This window comes from Elephantulus edwardii, unplaced genomic scaffold (assembly GCF_000299155.1).
Source record: "Elephantulus edwardii isolate Elephantulus edwardi_28Jun2011 unplaced genomic scaffold, EleEdw1.0 scaffold00094, whole genome shotgun sequence".
Taxonomy (NCBI): domain Eukaryota; kingdom Metazoa; phylum Chordata; class Mammalia; order Macroscelidea; family Macroscelididae; genus Elephantulus; species Elephantulus edwardii.
The window spans coordinates 6494013-6507185 of record NW_006399844.1 but is presented as its reverse complement, the minus strand read 5'-3'; the positions used below and the strand labels follow the sequence as shown (position 1 = coordinate 6507185).

Here is a 13173-nt window from a genome sequence, read left to right as displayed (position 1 = left end):
TCGTGGGGTGTGGATTCCCCAGGCATATTCTACTGACCATTTGTAAGTAAGGACCCAGAGCCCAGGTGAAGGGGTCCATTCCAGGAATCCCAAGAAAGGTCTCAGGTCCTGCTCCCAGTGCATACCTTGTAACCCTCCGTTATGGGCTGGCCTAGTCCTCGTGCCTTCCTCAGCACCACGGGTGGTGGGGCCTCTGAGCCCCTCGAGGTCTTGGTCGTCACCCAACTCCACAGGCAATGCATGGTGAAGGTCCCAGCCCAGGGTCCCGGGAGCCCCAGGCTTGGTGTGGTGTCCCAGGGAAGGAGGAGGCAGGGAGAAAAGGTTTCTGTTTTCATGACTGTAGTGAATACTCACCACAGCCAAAAATAGTCTGCGCCCGGGAGACGGGGAGTCAGCACATACCTCCTGGAGCAGGTGCTGGGCGTGAGAGGCGCAGTCCCCACAGCCCTTACTGCAGGGGTCTGGGGAGTCGGGTACCCCAGTGCCCAGGTCACCAGGCTACAGACAGAAATGTTTTCCCAGCCTAACCGCACCCTACAGAAACTAGGAGCTGAGTCATCAAAGAATGGGATCATCTCCCTCCTTGCATGACTCATCTGGGGAAACCCCCATTCCACATGAACTTCAGCTGCCCCCAGTGATCAACACTCTCACTCACATGGGCTGGGTGGTGTGGACACCACGAGAGGTGCAACAGATTCCCCTGGACAGCATGAGAGACAGAGTGAACAGTGGTTTCTTCTCTAATTTTCCAGAATAAATGTGTATAGTAGGAAAAATTAGAACTAGTATTGAAAACAAAACCTGTAAGGTGGGAGGAACTGGCTCATCTAGGTATTCTAGAAAAATGTTCTCAGCAGACCCCTCTGGGAGCTGCCAGGCCTCTAAAGATAGCTGCCTCAGGGCCAGAAGTCCATCCCCTTCCACTTCACATAAACCTATGGGTTCTACTTATTGATGGGGAAACAGAAGGAAAGTGCTCACACCTGAGACTCCCCAGGGGCCAGCCAGTTGACCCATCACCCCAAAGAGCCCTGGGGTAAAGGTGAGAGTGGGAATAACCCAGAGCTAAAGCATTAGCATTTCCTGAGAGCAAGAGGCCTTTACCCTCCATCATGTGGCCAAAGGGCTGGGTCATGGCCAGATTTGGGGCAATTGGAGGGCTCTATCCTCTTAGCTCAGTGATTGGCTCCTATATGAACACATGACCAAACCCAAGCCAATCAGAACACTCCCTGGGATTTTTCAGGCACAGCTATAGGATGAGCACCACACAGGCAATGAGTGCTATGCTGTAAGGAAGTGAGGCTTAGCTGCTTGAGTCCTTCATGCCTATCATGTGCCCTAGGTTGGCCAAGCAGCGAACCCTAAAGATATTATCTAAGTTCCTGCATCCAGGCTTCCTTGGATTTCTGGTCCTTGAACTGGTAATTGTCTCCATGTCAGATGAGCCAGCTGGGTGTTTGGACTCGCTACAGAAAACTTCTAACTAGTTATTATTAGGTGCATTTGATTCCACTACAACTCATAATTCTCTAAGCAGATTGAAACCTTGCCGTAGCCTGAGCCACCCTCATGACTCTCATCATGCTGAAGTTCACAGTTGCAGGCACAGCGTCAGATCCTCTACCTTTCCCAGCATGATGTCTTTTCCCAAGGTCCCACAAGCCCAAAGTTGTGATACAAAATCTCATTCTCCTTGCTTCTAAGGAGCACCCTACACACGTCTTCCATCTATTAGAAGAAGAACAGGATAGCTTTTAGTCAGTGAGTGCTTACTATGTGCCCTTGTATCATGTCACTCATTCTCTCCCTCCATTCCTCTACCCAATCAACAAATATGGACTGAATACCAACTGTGTACTAAGAACTTGACTCATACCAATAGTATCTTCCCTCAAGGACCCCTGGTTCTAATGAGAAACAGCATTGGGGGGAATTAAACAGCAAATAAAATAGGCCATTGAAATTTGTGAGTAAGTGCTAAAAAGGAAACAGCATGCTGAGATAAAGTGGTGGCTATGGGGAAGGGGATGACTAATTTTAGACAGGGCAACCTCTCTGAAGAGCTGACCTCTAAGGCCCTGTTAAAAGATGAGGAGGCCTGAACTGTGCAAGTAAAGAAATTCTCAAGCAGCACACACAAAGGCCCTGGGCTGAGATAGGAAATGACCTGACGTGTCCTAGCAGGAGGAGACTAGTGAGGAGGCCAGAGACAATGTGGAGAAGATGGATGCTGTATGCTAAAGGGCTGTGGAGGGACTGGCGAGGGGTCTGGACTTCAAGCTGAGTGTAATTAGTCACCATTGTTGTTGCTGTTGTTATGTGTTGTTGGGTCGCTTGCCACTCATAGCGACCCTATGTACAACAGCCCTAAACTCTGTTCTATCCTGTGCCAATCACACTCTCTCTGACACTCCCATCCTGATGACCCTAGTCACTGAATCAATCCACCTCATAGAGGGCCTTCCCCTCCTGTGCTTTTAAGCTACCATACAAGAACATAATCTAGAAAAAGAAGATAACTGGATTGCATTTGAGGTTTGGAAAAAAACCCTGGTTCATGAAGCGTGAACTGAAGAGGAAGGCAGAGTGGAACAGAAGCAACTGCAGAAGGCTGAGTGGGACAAGAGAGGTGGCAGAGGTTAAAGAGAGACACAGATGAGCTGGGGGTATCTGTGGAAACAATAAGTGGATTTACTAATGTGAATGTGGAGGGTGAGCAAGCTGAAGGAATCAGAAATGACTCCAGAGTGTTTTGCTAAAGCAACTAGCTTGTTCAAGAGAGCAAACAGGCTTGTCCAAGGTCTCACTAAAGGCAAGTGGCAAAGCCAGCATTTTGTCTGCCTCCCAAGGCCAGGTTCCGAGCTGTCTCCAATGAAAGGTCAGGTGCTTAGCAATTCTGCCTTCCAGTCGGAGAATTTGCAACTTTCTCAAAAGCAGATATAGCTGGAAACAGGGATTTAAGAGATGTATAGACTGTAATGGGGGGGGTAATGAGCAATGAAACTTGGGCTTCATAATAATTAAAATAATGTCGTGTAGACACAAAACTTTCCCGGGGTAGCAGGTTGGTCAGTTCTGTTCTAGAGCAGTCTTGTCTTTGAGTGGACGATGGAGGAAGAAAGGCTCAAGAGTTGCTGACAGCCCAAGTTACAGACACACACAAAGTCAAAGTCATCTCAGAAGAGGCTGCAGACACATGTTCTAGGCTCAGCTTGTCACCAAAAGAAGCCAGAGGCAGCTCAGGAAATGAATTCCAGATGTCACTGAGCTTCAGAAGGCATCAGCAGCCACCCTGTCTTCATGTTCCCAGAGACCCCTTGGATTCAACCTCTCCTGCCTCTCCTAGTCTGGATGAGAGAGGACCTGAAACCCTCGGCTCAAGAGACCAAAACTTCATGGATAATCTTATTTTAAATAGATCACTGAACAAGAACGTTGATTATATGGTGAACACTAGGGTAAACCAGTGAACAAAACATCCAGTTCTCTGTTTAGTGGTTTTCAGAAATTAAAAAAATTGAGGAGATTGACTCAGTGTTCCAAAGTTAAGCAGTGCATGGTGAGGCAATGAAGTCACACTCCTGACTTCTTAAATTTCTAGAGATCAAGGATATTCCCAGCCCCTTAAAGTATAAAACAAGGCAGCTGTGATCCAAGGCCAGAAAAATGAATTACTTCATCAACTGAGAGTAAAGCACATAGCTTTATAAGGACAGGAAGTCACACCCAGCACTTAGAAAAGCTCCAGGCAACAGATGCTGAGTACATACTGGATGGATGGATGGATGGATGGATGGATGGATGAGTCAGTGAGTGGATGGATGGATGAATAGATGGATGGGATGGATGGATGGATGGATGGATGGATGGATGGATGGATGGATGGATGGATGGATGGATGGATGGATGGATGGATGAGTAAGTGAGCGGATGGATGGATGGATGGATGGATGGATGGATGGATGGATGAGTCAGTGAGTGGATGGATGGATGGATAAGTGAGCGGATGGATTGGATGGATGGATGGATGGATGGATGGATGGATGGATGGATGGATGATAAGGCAGACAGATAGACTATCCTTTCCTCCCTTGGGACTTGCCAGTCTGATTTGCATAAGAGTTACTTGAAGATATATCTATCTCACCACATGATGAGTCCTGTGGAGAAAAACTACATTGTGATAATCAATCCAAATATCCAACACAAGCAAGTAATCAACTATTGTCAGCTGCCATCAAGGCCATTCTGATGTGGGGAAACCCCGTGTGTGTAGCGTACAACTGCTCCCTAAGGTTTCAAGGGTGGGACTTTGAAGAAGCAGATTGGCAGGTCTGTCTTCAAGGTTCTTCTGGGTAGGTCTGAGCCACCTAGGATGTAGAATAAATGGAATGGACATGAAGGCGGGGACTAAGGAAAAAGAGGAAAGCCAAAAGGAGGGGAAGAGAGAGAGAAACAAGTAGGTCAATTCAATTACACAACAAACTATGGTACCTCCAAGCTGGGCTATTAGATGTCAGGTGCCCAAGTTCTGTGGGGGAAGCAAACTTGGCTATGGACTCACAGGGGCTTGAGTTTGAATCCTGGCCCTGTCATCAGCTTGCTGTGTGACCCTGACAAGCCATTCAACTTCTCCAAGCTGAAGAATTAGGACCACACCGTCTCACTCACAGGATAGTGTGTGGAAGAATGACAATTTGTGTTCTGCCCTAGTCTCTGCCTAGTCCAACTTCAACCCTCTCCTGATGGGGTGGGTAACCTGGCAGTCCACAGTTCAGGCTTCCATTTCCCTTTTCTAAGAGAGGAGAGATGTGTGGCCCAGACCTACAAGGCTGGTTTTTAGATTCTCAATTCCTCATTTGTGAGGCAGCCTGAGGTAGCTCCAGCTGACGTATCTGTGCCAAGCCCTCCACAAGGCCTGGTGAGGGTGGGTGCTGCGTCCTGAGGAGGCCCGCAGTTCCAAAGAGCAAGGCTTTCAGAACAGCTAGGACTCTGTCTTCCACAGGGAGAGGGTGGAAACAGATGGGAAGGTTGCTAGGGAGGAAAAAGCTAGATAGAGGAAGAGCAACAGGACTTACGCCAACTAAAGCCATATCTCAGGAGCCACATACCAAACCATTATTTTGGTTCAGATCTTACAGACACCCTAGCTTCCTGAGGTCCGCCGAGAACTACATCTACTTCCAGTCAACGGGCTCAGAAAAGAACATGGCAGCGGGAGCCAGGTAGCTTTCTCCCCCATCCTCAAGAGATATGCAAGGATAGAGAGTAGAGGTGAAAAAGAAGCGTATCCAGTCAGGGGCCCCAGGGGGGAAAAATTCCTTACCAAACTCGCCTGCATCTTCAGTTCACAATACTTCCCCAGTGAGATTTCCAGGCGAGCCTGCCTTGCAGCCTGGGATCTCCGAGAGCCGCTCCCAGCTCTCCCGGAGAGAACTGACCCCAACCAGTGCTTGCCACTTCCTTTAACAATTTCCAACAGGGAAATTGCTGAAGGGAAAAAAAAATAATTTAAAAGGCTACATGCCAACAGGCTCTGAAATCATTTCCCCAGCTGCAGCCAGAAAATGAAGTTGCAATTTTTTTTTTGGTTGGTTTTTTAAAACCAGTGGGACTTGATGGCTGGAAATACTCAGAGTATGTGAAATTGTGGGGCAGGTATGAGGAGAAGTTTTGCCTCTTAACTTTCAACCATGCTTAGTCCTGCGGTCCTGACCCTGCCTTTTCGTAGATGCCCTCATTCCCACAATGGCAAGGTCATTTTCTGTCTCACTTCTTTCACTCCATCCTGGATAACTTAAACCTTCTCAGTAGGAGTCATTTATTTTCTTAAAGATAAATCTGCTAATAGTCTCCTCTCAAACACGCACACTTCAATTAGCCCATATTGTCCTCCAAATAATAGCAAACCCCTAAACTAACACATGAAGATCCCCATGTATAGATTCTGCTCTTTGACCAGCCTCCCCTAAGATCAAGCACTTTCAAAACATTTACTAGGAGGATGGCACTGGTTTTCTCCTACCTCAGGACCTTTGCACGCACCCTTCCTTTTATCTGCTGTGCCCTCCTGCTTCTTGCCAGGATTGAAAGCCCTCTTGACTGGTCTAACTACCCAGAGTGGGTTTGCCTGCAAGCTCCACACCCCCTAAACTGGCATCCACAAGGACACCTGTGCCCAGCTTTAGATCCTGCCACCATCCCAGCTTGAAAGTCCCTTGGGGCTACAGTAGTTCATTTAACATCCCAACTCTCAGGTCCCTGCCCACCACAAGCTCAAAGCTTACAGAGTCCAATATAGCACTAGACATATATTTACTTAAATGAAAACAAGTTTACATTTCAGTCGCTCAAGTGCACTGGCACATTTCAAGTGTTAAGTAGCCACGTGTGGCTTCATCTTATTGTTGCACCTACATTTGAGGTAGCCTCCAGCTCATGGAGACTCACGTGTTACTCCTCCATGAGGTGTCTGGCTATATGGTCTTTATGGAAGAAGAGCATCAGGCCTTTCTTTCCTTGAAGCTACTAGCTGGGTTTGCCATTGATAGCTGCTTGCAAACTACTCATGTACCTATAGTGGCCACCATAAGTGAGGAGCAACATAGAGCATCCTATCATAGACAAAGAACTGCCAGAAGTTCAGCCTGGGCTTAGAAGAGGTCATGGCAACAGGGATATATGGCTGAGATCAGATGGGTCTTGGCTGAATGCAAAGAAAACCAAAAGAATGTCCATTTGTGTTTTATTGACCATGCAAAGGCATTTAACTGTGTGGATCATAACAAACTGGCTAACCTTTAGAGGAACGGGGATTCCAGAACATTTAATTATGCTTTTACAAAGCCTACGACGGCACATAACAACAACAACAATACCCAACCCAAGAAGCTATTGTCCAAATAAGGAAACAGTGCATGGTTTGGAACTAGGAAAGGTGTGTGTCAGGGCTGCATCCTTTCTCTATACCTATTCAGTCTGTATGCTGAGCAAACCATTCAAGAAACTGGGCTTTATGAAGAAGAATGTGGCATCAGGATTGGAAGAAGACTCATCAACAATTTGCTTTGATGTGGGTGATACAACCTTTCTTGCTGAAAAGTAAGGAGAACTTGAAGCACTTCCTGGAGAGGACTAAGGACTGCAGCCTTCAATATGGCTTATATCTCACAACAAGGAAAAAAATATCCTGCTCACTAACGGGCAACATCATGATAAATGGAGAAAACGGAAATTGTTGATGATTTAAACTTGCTTAGATCCACAATCAACACCCTTGATACCAGCTGTCAGCAGATCAGAAGACATAACATTAGGAATGTCTGCTATCAGGGGACTCACCAAAGTCCTGAAGAACAATGGCTTCAGTCTAAAGACTAAGGTGTGCCTGTTTCAAGTCACAGTTCTTCCACCCACCTGCTCTATGCATCTTAGAGTTGGACAATGAATAAGGATGACAGAAGAATCAATGCCTTTGAGTTGTGGTGTTGGAGAAGAGTGCTGACTATCCTATGGACTGCCAAAATTATAAACAGGTATGTCTTAGAGAAAGTGAAACCGGAGTGTTCCTTGGATGCAAGGATGGTGAAGTTTCATCTCACATACTTTGGGCATGTTGCTAAAAGCTATTCCTTGGAAAGGGACATTATGCTTGGAAAGGTGAAGAGAGGGCAAAGGAGAGGGAGACCCTCAACCAGATGGGCTGACACAGTGACTATAGCAACGGGCTTGAGTGTGTCAGAAATTGTGAGGAAGACACAAGATAGGACAGAGTTCGGATTTGTTCTTCATAGGGTCTCTACGAGTCATATTTGACTTGACAGCACTTAACAACATCCTCATTGCAGAAAGTTCTATTGGACAGTGCTTCTCAAGATAGAAGGGGTGACTGTCACTAAATAAATTAAGGTACCAGCCAACTTACTATTGCCAGCATGCATATATAGAGAGAGTCACATATCAGGAGTCATACAATCAGACATCACACATGTCAGGGACGCCCAAGGCAGGCTGAGGACTGCAGGAGGCTGAGAGGTGTCATAGGCAGAGACAGAAGGAAATGAGTGCAGAATCTCAAACTCACACTTGAGGCCTGGAAGTGCAACCACTGTCCTGTGTCCTCTTCCATCTCCACCCCTTCTCTTCTACAAATATTACAGCTCATAGAGAGTTTTACACTATAACATCTGGGGTCACCATGTTTGGGGGCCAACTTGGCAGCAACTTGGCCAACAACAAGAAGCCATATGTAGCTGTACACAGCAACTGAAATGTACTATGGAGCAACTGGGGAGTGGTATGTAAATGGTTTTTTATTTTCATTTTTAATTTAATTAGATATACTACTTCATCCAGTGAAAGCAGTATGTCATTGAAACTTGACCACAAACACCACCCAGCCCAAAGATACAAGCTGAAATAATATTCAGATAACCCTATAGTGAAATATTATCAATACTATTTAGATAACCCTTCCTACAGGAAGGCAATATTGGAGAGGAAGAAGGGAATTGTAGTACAGATGCTAGCCCACATACACACACGTGAACCATGCATGTGGTCTTGAAGTTTATTCTTCAGAGGACATACAATTTCACAAAACCTAGGCATCCTGGGAGGTTCCTGAGTCAGGAAGGAGGCAGACTGGACTGAGGTTACAGTATCATAGAGACAACACAAACCACAGCAACAATACAGGAGTAAGACAAGGGTCTGGCCTCTCCTCCTCCTCTCTAGCACGGTCCTGCATGACTTCTTAGGAAACACACAGGGGAGGTTCTAACTACCAACCTAATCAAGGACAAACTCGGGAAACATTTACTATCTGCTCCAGAACACCTGGAATGAGACTCTCTACACTGGCTGCTTTTAAAGAGTTAAAAAAAAAGTCAAGTAAAACCTGCTTTGATTGTCTTATTGTACTTTTAATTTTTAAGGGCACCTTAGCAACACTGATCAAAATTCAGCCTGGTATATTCACTCCCAAGATTCTGTCCTCCAGACGACACAGGTTTACAAAGATGTTCTTGACAACCATGTGTGAAATCACAGAAAATATAGATGACTGGGAAGCAGCAGGTTGCAGAATTGCATGTCTAATCCAATTTCATTTATGCTAAAAGAAACCACATCATTACCTGAAATCTGTAAAAGGTCCAGAAGATAAGCAGATACAGGTTCTCCTGGGGAGAGGGGAGTCAGAGGACTACTTCCACTTTATCTCTTTTGTTCGTTTGTTTATTGTATGAAAATATATTTTCTAAAAAATAAGAAGCTTTTTTAAATGTCAGTGGTTCACACTGGGTTTTGGAGAAATAGCTGAATCTAGGACTGGGGCAGGGGAAAGACAAGCTGTGCCTGGAGTGTCTTTTTTGTACCAGAAAGTAAGGAAATGCTCAAAGCAAACCAACAAAAACAAACTATCACAAGGATGGAGCATGTCAAAGAAAGCAGGACCCAACCCTCAAGAATCTACAATGTCCAGAACTGGAGCAATATAACCAACAGAGTAAATAATGTAATACAGGATAATAACCCAAAGTACAAAATGAACAGACATGAATCCTTACTGATAGAAATAAATGACCAAGTGAATAAATAAACAATGGGGAAGAGAGAAGTCTTTCTTACAAAATAATTCTGAATTTGTGTAAGTACTACCCCAGAGGAGTGGAACTACAAAATAATTCCAAATAATATGTGTAAATACAACCTCTACAGGGGCTGAGCTTAATCCCACTTCCCTCAATCCGAAGGGTGGACTAGATTTAGTGACTTTCCAAAAAAAAAAAAAAAGGCAAAGAGAGAAGGATAGAAACTTAACAGTGGTGAACATTACATTAGCCAAGAGAAGCAGACAAATCCAGACTAGGGAACAGTCTATAATCATTTGTTTTTATTGAACTAATTATCAATTCAATTCATTCTGATCCTTTTTGCATTCATTCATATGCTAAGCCTAAGGCTAGGAGGGAGTTAAAGAGGGCTACTAGGGGCTTGAGTTTAAGATTGGTAACTTGAATGGCTCATGGGAAGGGAAGGAGAAGGGCGATTTCTAGGTCATACAGAAATAAGGTAATGGCTGCAAGCAAGAATTTCATTGAGAAAGGAAAGTGAGCAGAGCCTATCGGGTTGAATCCACATTTGTATGGAGTTGATTTTTCTGTGTAGACACTGAGCTGGGGAAGTAAAAAAATAAGACACTTGCTCAGCCTTTAGACTGTCAGGGTCACAGAAAACAAGGAAGACTGAGGAACTGTCACAGGTCAGAGGAGACTCGGGCAACAAGAGAGTTAAATACACGCTGGGATCCTGGAACAGGAGGAGGACACTGATGGAAAACTGGAGGAATCCATATGAAGTCTGGAACAGGCATAACAGTAAAGGTACCAACATTGGTTTGTCCAGGTTCTCAGGCCCAAATCCAAGGCATCCCTGAGACTGAGGCGAGGGCAGTGGCTGGGAAGGAAGCCTCGGTGAGTCTGGCTCAGGGGATCTGAACTCTGCTCCTGGGTTTCTGGGACTCTGGGTGGGTTCCTGTCCCTCATCACGCCCCAGCTTCCTCAACTGTACAATAGGACCTGCTTCACAGGGATGCTAGGATATGCCATCCCAGTGAGACAACATGTGCCCAGCACTTAACACCAGACAGAGGTACTGTGTCAGCTTTGAGATAAAATGAGCAGCAGGAGGCCCCAGGGTACACTGGGACACCACTGGTACAGCCCAATAACCAGATGCAAGACCCAGTGCAAGGGTGGTCAGGCTCCCAGAAGCCTGGTCCGTTTGGGACTGACAAGGGTGTTGGTGAGCAGAAGGACTCTATGCCGTGCTGGGTCCCCCTTCTCTGCCGTTCAGCCTTCCTGGAGAAGGCCTTCCTAACTGGGTAACCAATCTCCCAAGGCTCTTTTCAGAGAGATGAACTCAAGGACACTGGGAGTATCTGGGATGGGTGCTCTTAGGGTATGGTCTCCTTTGAAGAACCAGAGCTGGGAATAAGTTGTGTCAACACCCACTCAGAAAGACATCCTAGTCTCCTGGGGACTTCTACCACTTCATGACTATATTTACTCATTCATTAAATGAATACAATTGATCTACTTATCTAAGGAAATTCTGTCGGGAGTGCTGATGGCCTAGCAGTAAGGAGCTGCACTGCCAACCTAAAGTATGCAGTTCGAATCCACTAGCTGCTCTATGGGAGAACAATGGTCAATCTCCCCCATGCGAATTGCTGCCTCTGAAAACTCAGAGACAGGTCAGCTGGTTCCAACATCAACAGCAACAGCAACAAAATAACAACCTAAGGAGTCTTTGTACAGGGATTAAGCACTTGGCTACTAACCAAAAGGTGAGCAATTTAAACTCATCAGTGGCTCCCAGGGAGAAGTTAAGGCCGCCCTCATTAACATTATGGCCTATAAGTTCTATGGGGCCATTCTATTCTGTCCTGCAGAGTCTCTGTGAGCAGAAATCAACTTTGTGACAAGTTTTGGATGCTGTGGTCACCTACATAGCCACCTCTTTTGGCCAAGTGGTAAGGAACTGTGCTGCCAACCCAAAAGTACATGGTTCAAATCCACCAGTTGCAGGAGAAAGATGGGCAATCTCCTCCTGTGTGATTTACTGCTTCCAAAAACCCACTGAAGGGTCAGCTCAGAGTTGCTTCCAACTCAATGGCACATAAAAATGACCTATCAGATTCAATACATTAGACTGTCAGGGTCACAGAAAACAAGGAAGACTGAGGAACTGTCACAGGTCAGAGGACCAAGGTGATGGAGCAAACAAAAGAAGCCAGGTAAGTTGCCTCACAGAACTCGCATTCCCCCTGGTCCTGGGCACACAGCCCTTGGATTTGTGCGTGGTCTCTGCTTCCATTTGCTGATTTCTCTGTCCACAAAGTCCCCGACCCCTCATGGCCCACAGCCTGGCCCAAGTCCCAGCCCCTTACCTGTACCACCTCCGGCCTCACATTACAGATGTACAGCCAGTCGCTGAAGCGGGGGTAGCTGTTGAGCTCCGGGGTCCTCTTGCTAGGAGCCACGCTCAGTTTGCATTGTCGCTGCTTGCAAATGTAGCGGACCAACTTCGCCTGTGGAAAATCCAGGAAGGAAAAGGCTGGTTTAGTTGTGGTCTATACAAGTGGCAGCCACAAGCACACTACAGGGAGACTCAGCCAGACAGGGCCAGTGTGACGGAGACAGAAACCTACCAGGTTCCCGTTCACTGCCTTTCAAAGAGGGAGAGAGATGAGGGGAGAATGGTCTACAGAGCCACCCACAAGCCCCTTCCCCCACCCCTCCCACCCCAGGCTGCCTATACTGCCCAACACCCACAGTCATGATCATCAGAGAGCAAATGGGTGAGATGGGTCAGAGCAGAACACTGGGTTAAACATAAGGGCTTCAGGCTTCGAGGCGGCGGGGTACCAATAACATAAAAGATGTAGGATCTGCAATCCCAGAGGTGCATGGTTCAAATCCACCAGACGCTCTGCTGGAGAAGGAGAGACAATCTCCTCCTGTACTTGTCAGATCCGATTTGACGGTACACACACACACAAAATTTTTTTAAAAAGAAAGAAAAGATGTAGGGATATAAGTGGGTGGGGAATCTTCTACTTGAGAAGCTGCTAGCCTGAATTCAGACTGCCTGGGCTGGATCCAGGGGCTCAGGAGCACACTAGCTCTGTGACTTTTGGAGTCTTGCGTGATCCCACTACACCAGCAGTGCAGCTCTATGACTTGGGATGACAACAACTCATGGTGACCCCACGTGTGTCAGAGTAGAGCTGTGCTGCACAAGGTTTTCAATTTCTGATTTTCAAGAAAGTGGATTGCCAGGCCTTTCTTCCAAGGTGCTTCTATGTGAACTTTACTCTCCAACCTTTTGTGTTAATAATAATTTAATCCAAGGGACTCCCAGCAAGTTACTAATCCCCAGAAAAGCCCTGTTTTCCCTTTCCCCCCAAACAGAGATATTGTTAGACCCACCCTCTTAGGAGGACATTCTGGTGGCTTAGTGGATAGAGTTGTGCTGCCAACACAAAGGCACACAGCTCAAGTCCACTAACTGCTCCAAGGGAGAAAGCTAGGCAATCTCCTCTGGAGTGGCTTTGAGTTCTGTAAATTCTATCTTCGGAGTATCAAAAGGCTCAGCGGCAAG

At 46.3% G+C, this 13173-nt stretch overlaps 1 protein-coding gene across 1 annotated transcript in view; it reads right to left on the bottom strand.

The window, feature by feature from the left end:
* Positions 1-13173, bottom strand: part of KSR1 (kinase suppressor of ras 1) — a 175439-nt gene that overhangs the window by 56396 nt on the left and 105870 nt on the right. The window contains exon 2 of the mRNA XM_006890943.1: positions 11960-12100. Coding sequence (XP_006891005.1) covers positions 11960-12100 — 141 coding nt within the window. The remainder of the gene's footprint in view (positions 1-11959; positions 12101-13173) is intronic.